General features: G+C 35.0%; 1 protein-coding gene across 1 annotated transcript in view; it reads left to right on the top strand.

Moving 5' to 3' along the window:
- Positions 1-60: 60 nt before the first annotated feature.
- Positions 61-13129, top strand: part of LOC128021106 (serine/threonine-protein kinase 10) — a 20282-nt gene continuing 7213 nt past the window's right edge. The window contains exons 1-9 of the mRNA XM_052608044.1: positions 61-913; positions 2461-2625; positions 5552-5600; positions 6627-6776; positions 7073-7145; positions 7239-7433; positions 8429-8510; positions 11441-11572; positions 11654-12343. Of these exons, the coding sequence (XP_052464004.1) occupies positions 764-913; positions 2461-2625; positions 5552-5600; positions 6627-6776; positions 7073-7145; positions 7239-7433; positions 8429-8510; positions 11441-11572; positions 11654-12343 (1686 nt within the window). The 5' untranslated portion in view covers positions 61-763. The remainder of the gene's footprint in view (positions 914-2460; positions 2626-5551; positions 5601-6626; positions 6777-7072; positions 7146-7238; positions 7434-8428; positions 8511-11440; positions 11573-11653; positions 12344-13129) is intronic.

The following is a 13129-nucleotide window of genomic DNA, read 5'->3' as shown; positions in this document are numbered from 1 at the left end:
TGGTCAACATCCACGACGGCAGGCGACAGTAAGCGCAAGCGCGCGTCACTGAATCCCAGCGAAGAATCGCCGCGCCTCGAGAACGCGCACAGCGACGCCAATCCGCTATCGCTAGATTAGAGGAGGCACGCGCACTGGAGGCGCAGAGAGTTTTTCCGAACAAAAACTATTGTGCGGCGTTTGTGTTCGTTTGGAGCGGGCTCGCGTTTAACCCAGGACCGGAGGATGTGCGACCTCTGAAGACTGTTATTTTACCAGAGATACAAACATTGTATCAGCCTCTTGTCAGACTTTATTTGAAGAGAAAGAGAAACAACTATATGGTTAAGGATCAGGTCCATGAAACTGCGAGGAACAACAACCTCCTCATGACTTGCCTGGAAAGAGCCAGAAGCCGGATTTATTCAAATCAAGCTCGTTTTTTTACACTATTGCACACAGTGGATTAATGCATTTTAATCATTTATTTTTATTGTAAAAATATGATTTACTGTATTTCAGAGCAAAGAATAGCTAGTATTAAGAGTAATATTTTATTTGTCTGTGCATTATTGCATTGACATACTGATTGTTAAATATATCAAGCTCCAATTATAACGTGCAAAGACAAACATGTCAACACTCCGACTATTTCCTGATTAGACAAAATTGCAATGGGAATGCAATAGAAGTTGCATCGATTAATTTACGCCTATTTAGACATTAGCGGAAATAAATATCCCTTTGTCAACCGAATAGAGGAAGAGACGTGTGGGATTTGGCTATGTCCTTCTTTAATTTCCTAAAAATCTTTAAATTGGTCGCAGAGAAGAAGAAGAAGCAATATGATCATGTGCACAGGGACGCAAATCCGGAGGAAATCTGGGAGATTGTGGGAGAACTGGGGGATGGAGCCTTTGGAAAGGTGTTCAAGGTACCACAAAAGCAAAGAAATTGTTTAATCTCCTCTTGCTGTAAGAGTTTATATCTATTTTATGTGATTTTGGACTCCAGTAGTTTTCTTTCGTATATAATATACTAGTGTTCTGTTCTGTCTATCTATCATGTACGTAATCTAATGAAAATTCAAAAAGATGTATTATGTCACCTCTTGCATTACATCATCAAGCACATACTCATCCTTGTTTTATCGTCTTGTTCCCTTGAATGCTTTCTCTGTTATAAGGACTAATGCTGCTTGGCTTGTTAGTGGGATAGGGTGATTTGGAGATTTGTCTAAGGCCTTAACCTCTCTCTCTCTATATATATAGGGTCAAAACACTGACATTAGAACGTCATGCTTCCATTTAGTATGATGCTGATGGTTAGTTAAGTAGTGTTTTTAGTCAGCCTGTCGCTAATGATTAGTTGGATTGAGGTCTGGGGTTTTTAGGACAGTGGACTGTGTTGATTTTAAACCATCACAGTGTGGTTTGTGTGTTATTGAAGCTCCACTGCTGTCGGCACTAAACAGAATTGCGCAAACAATGACTGTTTTCAGATAAGTTTCCAACTTTTTCAATCTAGCATTGTTGGGATACATATATTCACCAGCCATGAATATGTTAAAGAAGCTATGATTGTTTTTTTAGACTGTGGCAGGAATCATTTTAGTACCCTTAATAATTAAGTCATTAATTCAAGCCATTTTAGTACCCTTAATAGCTTTTTAACATAGGCTATTTAAAAAAAAAAAAAAAAGCATAATATATGCTTAAATTAGAAACACTCGCTTTCAATACTATTACTCTTTTTTTTTTCATCAAAAATGTATTTTTATTACAGATTTGTATTTGTAATCATTTAATGAAAATTTTAATTATAACATTTTAAAAGTCTTGATAACATGTCAAATACATCAAAAGCATCACACATAGTGGCAAAATCCGATCAAACACCTCCACACATTTCACTCACAATCATCCTGCAATAAACAGCAGACTTTGACCTGGTTAATTTTTCACTACAGAATCACATTAGCTTCTAAACACCTTAGATTACCACTCACTTACAGATGCCATGTATTGGGTCGACTTGTTTTGTGACCTTCGTTGCTCTGCACTGAAGACTCATTACTATGAATGACACTGAATGGGATTTCTGTTGAATGGTGGACTGCATCGCCCTGATTGCATAAGTCTAATTAAAAGTTTGTTCCTGTAAAGGGCATGTTTTGCTGATTATTAAAATGATTTTTAGTTTAATCATTTGTAGTCTACACATGATGTATTCATGTACGTCAGGCCTCAAACATTTATGTCTGATTCATCATCAGAAGTTGTATAATAAATTAACAATAACCTAATAAAATAATAATTTACTATCATTAATATCAACAGTTTTCCATTCTCATCACTAACAAAATATTTTTTGAAATGTTTTTGTTATAAAAATGGTTTACTTAGACTAAAATAATTCATATTTTTAGAGGACTATGTATAAATAAAAGTTTTCTTGAACAATTCACTTCTTTTTATCCAGGCTCAAAACAAGCAGACCGGCATTTTTGCTGCTGCAAAGGTGATTGACACCAAAACTGAAGATGAGCTGGAGGACTACATGGTGGAGATCGACATCTTGGCATCATGTGACCATCCCAATATTGTCAAGCTGCTTGACGCGTTTTACTACGAGAGCAAACTGTGGGTGAGTGTGGATTTAGTTTTTGTTGTTTCCTTGTCACACAGATTTTGTTCCAATTTTTTCCACACCAATAGTTTGGAATCTTACTTTAAAAATAACTTTTTCGGCCCATTTAATGTTATTCTGCTTCACATTGCACGAGGACTAGATAATCAGCCTTGTTTTCTACAAGAAAAGCCATGGGACAAAGGAATAAGAGACAACCCTGCTTGCTTTCTTGTTGACTCCAACCATTTCCTTCCTGCGCAGTGGAAGTTTAAAACAAGGCTGAAGTGACCTTAGACAGCTCTCGGGTCACATCAGTCCAGCTTCATTACAGGACACTACAGATATGAGAGACTTGGAGGTTCAAAAAATAAGGACATGTGCATATTTTTATACTTCACCTTTCTTGATAAGATCTAATTACAGTCCGAACAGGCATGATTGGTCAATTGTTATTTTACCGCTCCTCTCAGTCAGTGTCTGTTTTCTTCATCTGCCTCCTTGTGTACTGGAAGAGGTGTGCATATTTTACTGCGATCCTGCCGTACACCAGGAAATAGACTGATATCAGCCTCAAGCCATTTCCGTATGAAGATGTAGGTGGGGTTTGATTTAGCTGTGATTCAAGGAATGTTTAAACTGGATTACTCATCAGCCATTTATAGCTTAAGCAGATTAAATCAAACGTAAGTATCAATAAAGCCATTCAGTATTCTGTGTAAAGCAGTTTCCGCTCAGTTTTATTATGTTAGCAGATAACATCAGTTTCATATGCCACTTGCTTTGACATTTGCAATATGCAATGACATTTAGGCATTTTTAAGTGTCCACATACGAATTGGGGCATCTCTGTGTGGTATATATAATGCATTCTGTTATCCAGACAGAGGGATCAATGGAAATAAACACTCCCATTCTCATCTTGAGCGTTGAGTTTGGCCATTGTAGTTCTGAGAATGAATCACCGCTCTCTGTGGGCTGTTGTGTTCTCATAGCTCCCAGTCTAAAGCAACATCTCACCCACAGTGACACAGCACTCGAGAGAATGAATAACGCTGACTGTTTGTTCTTAGTGCTGCATTGGTGTGTAGGGACCAGACATCAACACGGTTTTAAATCTGCATATGTTTCTTGGCTGAAGCCATTTGCACTTTTAAGAAAATGGAGCTCATTTTGGATTCTGGATTTACACACTTCAAACAGCATACCATCAATCGATCCTTTTTTGATAATTGTTCATAAGGGTCACATGTGAGCATTATCTGTGGTCTTCTTTTGTGCTTTTATAATGTTCATAACTTGATGCACCTGATGGTGCGGATGATTCGAGCAATGGGGTTCACCTGTGATGTCTTTGTTTTAAAATATCCTTTTTTGTGTTTCACGGTACACACTGATGATGGATTAGGCTGGAACGCATCTGTGTAAGACATGGTATGAATACATTAATGAAAGGATATCTTGAGAGTGTGGTTTTTCCTCTTTTACTTTTGGATAACTTCTTTATTGCTCGCACCCATTAAACGACTTGGGAGTTGAGCGCGCCTTCTCTACTATCATTTTGAGTCAAACGTAACCTGCGGTGAACAAGCAAGTAACCCATGCTTGTTTAGTGATGTTTTTAAACTGATTCAATCTATGATTCAACCAGATGACTCCTCTGATTCATTTAAAAGAACTGAACTGATTCGGAGTCAGTGAGGGCAACATAGCTTTTGTTTCGATATATTTTACTTTTCAAAGGTTTGGGGGTCTGCATGTTTCTGGAATATTATTACAATATAAAATGTGATTTATTCCTGTGATTCTAAAGCTGAATTTTCAGAATCATAACACCGGTCTTCAGTGTGTCACATGATCATTGAGAAAACACTCTAATATGCTGATTTGATGATTGAGAAACATTTTTTTTCTAATAGTAATGTTTAAAATATTTTTATTTATTTATTTTCTTTCTTTCTTTTTTGGAAGCCATTATACTTTTGTTCTGGATTCTTTGATGAATACAAAGGCATTTCAAATCTTTTATAACATTATACATTTCTTTACTATCCTTTTTACCAGTTGAATGCATTGTTGGTGAATCTAAAAATATTAGTTCACAAAAAATAAGTAAATAAATAATTACCCCAAACTTTTGAATGTTAATTTTTACTGTACTTTATTTCACATGTTATTCGGCGAGTTAAGAACTTCAGAGAAGATATTTGTATAGTATTTGTTTTGCCGCACAGTTGTTGTTCAGTATTGACTATGTGAGCAGTACCTGCCCATCCTCTCCAGATGACCCCAGCCGTGACCCCTTCATCCGCCTGGTGTTCACGGAAACTCTCCTGTTCTAATCCTATTAGGACAGAAAGGCCTCAATTCTGGCACGGCACTAATGTGCAGAAAGCTTTCGTCTTTCCTCGTGCTCATACAGGCCTCTCTCGCTCGATCCTGTTATGTCATTCTCCATATTGAGGCTCACTTTAAGGCTCAGCAGCTTCATGACCCTGCGATGCGGTGCTGTTGACCAATCACAGCTCTACTAAGTGAATTGTTTTGTAATAATGTGTGCTAGTATGTCCCTCGCTGTCCAGGTTTGGATGTTGTTAAATGTGTTTGTGTCTTAAACTGAATGAGAGTTTTAGATTTTTTTGTGTTCCCATACTCGAATGAGCTGAGTGAACAATGGCTTTCTGAATGAGTGCATCTTGTCTGTTTTTTAAACAACTGGCTGCAGGTTAATGTTGATGTGTTCATGACAACAGGATAAACCGATCTATGTAGTGAATATAATGCTGCTGTTGTGCCCGGCTGAACATTGAGAAATAAAGACCGTATACTTATCTCAGTCAATCTGTCTTGTGCAGTGTAATGCAATCAGCCATGCTTTTGTAAAACAGTGTGATTGTGTTTTAGGAAAAACCCAGTTTTATGTTCGCCGTGTTTCTGTTTGCAGATCCTGATCGAGTTCTGTGCCGGCGGAGCCGTCGATGCTGTCATGCTCGGTGAGTTCACACAAAGTGTTTGACGTGCAAGACTGCATCAGAAGAAGGTCACTTACAATGACCAGTTCCTTGTCATTAGTCAAAAACTAATTTCTTTTCTTAAAGGCAAAGATGAACTTTAAATGCACATTGATATAGATTTGTTTTGTAGCATAATACCTTAGTTTATGAACAAGGGTTAAAAAAAAAATTTCAGGAAAATTAATACTTTAATTTATCAAGGATGCATTAAATCTATCAAAAGTGACAGTACAGACTTGTGTAATGTACCAAAAGATTTCTACTGCAATTAAATGCTGCTCTTTTGAACTTTCTATTCATCAAAGAATCCTTTAAGTATCATTGTTTCCATAAAGATAATAATAATAATAATAATAATAATAATAATTGATAATAAGAAGAAATGTATCACGAGAAGCAAATCTGTATATTAGAATGATATCTGAAAGATCATGTGACACTGAAGACTATTGTAATGATGCTGAAAATTCAGCTTTGCATTGCAGGAATAAATTACATTAATTATTAAAATGTATTAAAGTAGAAAATGCTTATACATTTTATAATTGTAATAATATTTCTCAATACTGCTGTATTTTTGATCAACTAAATAAATGCACAAAAGATACATTGAAAAACATTAAATCTTACTGACCCCAAAATTGTAAGCTGAGAGATGCGTGGATTTATTTATTTATTATTTTTTGGTAACACGTATCACAATGTACAATTTTTATTTAAACACTATTTAAAATAAAACACACCAAAACAGCAATGGTTTTGTTTAATTATTTATATCTACTAAAAACCTTTTTGGCAAATATATCTATAATTACCCAATGCCAACACACATTTAATCCAGATATTGCATAGTAATTCCTGAGGCAGTAAACTCCATGTAATTGCTTGTCAATAACTTGATCTTATTGTAATAGTATATGTAAACTATGTTAAATATTTGTATAAGTGTGTTTGTGTAGGGAAGCATATCCCTGTTCAAGTTTGTGTGTGTCTGTGTGTGTGTAGAGCTGGAAAGGCCTCTGACGGAGCCGCAGATCAGGGTGGTTTGTAAGCAGACTCTGGATGCTCTGCAGTATCTGCATGACAACAAGGTGATCCACAGAGACCTGAAGGCTGGAAACATCCTGCTCACCCTCGACGGAGAAGTCAAACTGGGTGAGTGGGGTTGTAGGGAGCGTTTCGAGGGGTGCATGCATGGGCAGCTAGTCAATCGTCTCAGGAACTTTCTTTTCAGTCGAGTGATTTTAGATTTATTGCTCATCAGTTATGCATAACTGAGAGCAGCGGTAGATTTCAGCCGTTTCGGATAATTAGCAATTTCACAGTCACGTGATAACATAGCAGAGAGACACAGAAAGATACAGAGAGGAACTGAGGAGGTCATTTACATGTCAGACTAAACCACAGCTAAAATAAACTTCCCATCATTGACCAGAGTCTGTGTTTTACAGCGGACTTTGGGGTGTCTGCCAAGAACACGAAGACCATCCAGCGAAGAGACTCTTTCATTGGAACGCCTTACTGGCAAGTTAGAGTTTCATGAAGTGAAGCTACTTGTATGTACAGTTTACACACACATTGCCATTGCTGAGACGTTGATCACTCTCTTTCATTCAGGATGGCCCCAGAGGTCGTGATGTGTGAGACGTCTAAGGACAGGCCGTATGACTATAAGGCTGATATTTGGTCTCTAGGAGTCACTCTGATCGAGCTGGCCCAGATCGAACCGCCCAACCATGAGATGAACCCAATGAGAGTCCTGCTCAAGATCGCCAAAGCTGAGCCGCCTACTCTCCAGAAGCCTTCAAAATGGTACAAGACCAAGTCCTCTGTGTGAACATGACACAAATATTTAAGTTTTTTGCAAAAAATATATTAACGTAGTTGGTAACACTTCAGTGAAATGTGTTTTATATATATATATATAATGAATTATGAAAATAGTTTAAATGCATCAATTATGCCTCGTAATGCACTTTACGAATATTTGCAACCAAAGTTATAATACATCATAATATTTATCTCTTCATTTTCAACTAAAGAAAGTTTCTTGCATTAAAAACAAGACACACAGGCCTTTACATATTAGAATGCATTTTAAATTTTAGTTAAATTATGAAAAGTTATGATGCATTACTATGTACATTATGAATACCTTTATAATGAATTATGCATTGAGGTTTGAAGTAAAGTGTTACCAAATTCATTAATTTTTTTAACTGAGCCAGTAGGGTTCAAAGTGACATGAGACAAAAGGTAATTTATCAGAATTTATAAAAAATATCATCATCATTTGTAATTTATCTAAAGTTGTTGTTAATAGATTTAAATTATTTTTTATTATTAAAGACTTTAGTTTTGAATTCCTTTTTTTTCATTGTATCGTACCTAATTCTAATATAAAAAATGTATATTAAATTATTTTGTTTTCTAAGATTAACTTTAAGTGAGCTATTAATGAAACCAACAGTAATCTAAATGTAAAAAAAAAAAAAAAAATACACATTTAAATATACAGTAAATTAAAAATTCAATTAATTGTGTATCATTTAATATTCATTTAAAAATTGTGCTTGTGTGTATCTACACTATTGATGAAAGGAAACTGAATTGGTTTCTCATGATCTCAAAAACCCCTTTCTCTCAAGACTTTAGTTTTGTAGGCACAAATTATTATGCAATATCATTTCTATTTATTATATGTATGTATTTATTTATTTATTTACATTTCTGTCACAAAATAACACCTATACTTCCATTTAGTTGATTTCAGAGTTGTAATGATTTCTCTCATGATTCGTCTGCAGGTCTCCTGAGTTTAATGACTTCCTGAAACACGCGCTGGAAAAGAATGTGGACAACAGGTGGAGCACAGCACAGCTTCTTCAGGTGAACTGACCTGTCCGACATTTGAAATCTGAGACCACTGACCTAAGCTCAAGTAGTCAAGTAGTATAGCAGCATCCTCTCAGTGTTGAAGCCCATTGTTTACTGTCACCCTGGTCTGCTGCTCATCCAGGTGGCCCTTCTTGCCCCATGAATCAGCAGCTGTTCATTTATAAGTTTGTCTGTGTCAGGCATTTTCTTTACCAGCCTTCATCCTAAGAATTGACGTCAGCAAAGGAGATTTTCTTTCCGAGGCTTTAAGTAGGGCAGCCTGACACTGACTGCGAACAGACACACACACACACATTCACTAAACGCTGCAGGTAGAGGCTGAATGGGGATGAAAATACAGACCTCGACGTTTCCTCCAATTAAGGTGATAATATCAAAGAAGCTGCACATTCTCAGACCAGCTCTAGACTGTCTGCAGCAGGTTTCAAAACCAAGAAAGGTAAGAAATGGAGACTAGGATCCTCATGGGACGCGGATTTCGTTGTGCTCGTTCTCCTCTTTTCTGTTTCAGGCGTTTCCTGTTTGGCCTCTCTTTTGACAATGCAATAAATCGTAATAGTCTTAAATTAGGCTGTATTTTCTTGATGCCAAAGAGTGATGTACAGTTTATCAGTACCATATTTTTTTTATCAGTCAATATTTAGGCTCATTTTTATTTTATTGGCTATTTAATTGTGGAGGATAATTACACATGAATTTTTACAATTAGATCTGACTGTCAAAGTAAATTTTTAAAAACACTAGTAATTTAATAGCACTATTTATTATTTGAATACATTTTTATTATACTTGGCCACCGGTTCTTAACAGGCTTCACAATTAAATGAGGTGAAGGCTTATTTATGTCAAATATATTTGTGTAAATATGGTGGTGTTATTTTACTCATAATATGATATCCTTCCTGTATTTATTTTCTCAGTTTTATTTTTATTTTACAAATTTAACAGATTTTTTTTTTTTTTTAGATCTTTGAAAACACTTTTTAGTACACTTTAGTACACTTTTTTTTTTTAGATCTTTGAAATAACAATAGTACTGTTAAATGTAATATTTAGCAAACCTCAAAATGCATATTCATTTTTCATTTTGTACAATATAATTGTGATTTCACTTGTAGTATTTTAATGTTTGATTAAATTTTTTGTTTCATTATAAATATTTAGAGAATTTTAACCTCTTCTATAACCTAAAGAAATAATTATCAGCTTATTGGTATCAGATAGAATTTTATATTATATATATATATATATATATATATATATATATATATATATACTGTACAGTACAGACCAAAAATTTGGAAACATTACTATTTTTAATGTTTTTGAAAGAAGTTTCTTATGCTCATCAAGCATGCATTTATTTGATCAAAAATACAGAAAAAAATAATATTGTGATATATTATTACAATTTATTATACTTTAAATTATCATTTATTTATGTGATGCAAAGCTTTTTAGGATCATTATCACATGATCCTTTAGAAATAATTCTAATATGATGATTCATTATCAAAGTTGGAATCAGTTCTGCTGCTTAATATTTTTTCAGAACATGTGATACTTTTTAAGGAATAAAAAGTAAAAAAAAAATAGTTAACAAAAACTATGTTTTTAAAATATAAATATTTTGTAATAACAATACAATATACACTACTGGTCAGTAATTTGGGTTCAATTTTTTTTCTTTCTTTTTTTAATAAAATCGATACTTTTATTCAGTAAGGATGTGTTAAATTGATAAAAAGTGATAGTAAAGAAAATATATTATTAGAATATAATATTATTAGATTATTATTATTTATCATTTATTTTTTAAAAATTATTTTGAATAAATGCAGTTCTTTTTAATCTTTTATTCATCAAATATATTAGCAGAACTGTTTCCAACACTCATAATAAATCAGAATATTAGAATGATTTCTAAATGATCATGTGATAGACTGGATGTTACATGTGACACTGACGGCTGGAGTAATGATGCTGAAAATTCAGCTTTGCATCACAGGAATAAAATATATTTTTTAAGTATATTCAAATAGAAAACTATTATTTTAAGTTGTAATAATATTTCACAATATTACTGTTTTTTTCTGTATTTTTGATCAAATAAATGCATGCTTGATGAGCATAAGAAACTTCTTTCAAAAACATTCAAAATAGTAATGTTTCCAAACCTTTGGTCTGTACTGTATATACAGTACAGACCAAAAGTTTGAACACAGCTTCTCATTCAAAGAGTTTTCTTTATTTACATTCGAAAATTGTAGATTCACACTGAAGGCATTAAAACTATGAGTTAACACATGTGGAATTATATATGGAATTATATACATAACAAAAAAGTGTGAAGCAACTGAAAATATGTCATATTCTAGGTTCTTCAAAGTAGCCACCTTTTGCTTTGATGAATGCTTTGCTCACTCTTGGCATTCTCTTGATGAGCTTCAAGAGGTAGTCACCTGAAATGGTCTTCAACAGTCTTGAAGGAGTTCCCCGAGAGATGCTTAGCACTTGTTGACCCTTTTGCCTTCTGTCTGCGGTCCAGCTCACCCCTAAACCATCTCGATTGGGTTCAGGTCCGGTGACTGTAGGCCAGGTCATCTAAGTCTCCTTCTTGGTCAAATAGCCCTTGATGCCTTCAGTGTGACTCTACAATTTTCATAGTCATGAAAATAAAGAAAACTCTCTGAATGAGAAGGTGTGTCCAAACTTTTGGTCTGTACTGTATGTATAATTTATTATCTCTCAACTGTGAATAATACATAAAAAATTAGTTATAATCTAGCTTTAAAGTATTTATCTGGAATAGAGTAATCCGAATTGTTTTCCTGGATGTTCAAATTATTTCTATCATATTAATATTGTCATGTGTAATTTTAAAGTTTATTGTAGTAAAAGTAGTTTCCGTTTCTGTGCAGCACCCCTTTGTAAGTAGTGTGACTGACAACCGACCCCTGCGGGAGCTCATCGCAGAGGCCAAGGCAGAGGTCACAGAGGAGATCGAGGAGCTGAAGGAGGAAGAGGAGGAAGAAGATCATGAAGGAAACCTGGTAAGAGAGGATAGGAACACTTTTCAGAGAAGGTTCCTTCTTCAGTATCGTGCTAACATGTGTAACAAATATTTCCCTCAGCTGCTTCCTGGACACAAACGTGCATCATCTGACGCTAGCGTTGGAAGCTCTGAAGACGAGAAGCTTCCTCAGTCGCCGTCCACATTGGAATCTGTTCCTGAGAAGATCGAGGAGGTGGCTACACCCAGACCTCCAGACGATCGTGTTATAACTGGAATAAAGACAGAACAAGTACCTCTGAAGGTAGACGAGAAACACATCGAGGATGTTGCAGAACCTGGATCCAAGGAACAACCTGTGGAAGTATCTCCAAAGGAATCTCAAGAACCTAAAGCTGGAGAGATGCCTGTAGAACCACCTGCTGACGCAATAGTCCAGTCGGAGGAGCAGAGAGGAAAACCTGAGGGAGATCAACTGGAAGAGGAAAAGGAGGTGGTGGGCAATGGTGAACTCCTAAAGGAAGTATCTGCATCAGACATTTCTTCACTGGAGACACCAACAGAACCAGTTAAACAAGTTGTGCCTGATGAACCTATCCCAACACCTCCACTGAAAGAAGAAGAGAGCGTTGAGGAAAAGGAGAAACCTGAACTGGAAGAGAAGCAAAGCCCAGTGAAACCCAGGTATGTGAAGAAGCAAGACTCCGACTCTGGGATCAGTTCTTCTGCCGACAACAGCAGCATAGACCTGAACTTATCCATCTCCAGCTTCATTAGCAAACCCAAGGAGCCAGGAACCGTCTCTCAGCAGGTGAGAAACAACTTCTGTCACTACACTAGATCTGTGATCTCTCGTTGTCTGGTCGCTATCAAGAATGAAAGCATCCAGTCGATCCCTTGATTTAAATTTCAGTTGTTACAAATGTTGTTAAAACTTATTTATTTATATTTATTTTAAATCAGTTCAAAACTCTGATTCAATGATTTGCTCATGTTGTCACTCAAAAATGTTCCCAGTGTGGCATTTTTATTAAACTGTTTAGATATTACAAATATAATAGATTTAATTATAATTGTGTTTTTTTTTTTTGTTTGTTTGTTTTTTACATTTATGAATTTAGTGAAAATTTAGTGAAAAACAATAAATTTATACGTTTTTATTTATACGTATTTTTTTTTACATTTTATATAGGTTATAGATTATTTTTATTTTCTACCGAGTTTTTGTAAGATATAAGCATTTTAAACCTATAGGCTAAACGTTAATAAAATAATAATAATAATTAAATTAACAAATTGACAAAAGTAAAAAAAAAAAAAATATATATATATATATATATATATATTATTAATGTATTATTTACAATTATTAATTAGTTTTCAAGTTTAAACCTTTAAAACAAATTTAATCTTTAGGCCAGTGGTTTTCAACCTGTGGTCCGCGGCCCCCTAGTGGGCCGCGGTGGTATTGCAGGTGGGCCGCCAATTATTTTCTGTTCATTTCCAGTCCATTCTAGGGCTGTGCGATTAAAAGAAAACGTCCTAAAATCACGATTTGAGCGTGCGCGATTTCTAAATCGCTTAATACCATAATTTT

The sequence above is a fragment of the Carassius gibelio genome, chromosome A1 (genome assembly GCF_023724105.1).
Source record: "Carassius gibelio isolate Cgi1373 ecotype wild population from Czech Republic chromosome A1, carGib1.2-hapl.c, whole genome shotgun sequence".
NCBI lineage: Eukaryota > Metazoa > Chordata > Actinopteri > Cypriniformes > Cyprinidae > Carassius > Carassius gibelio.
This window is presented reverse-complemented; position numbering and strand designations above follow the sequence as displayed.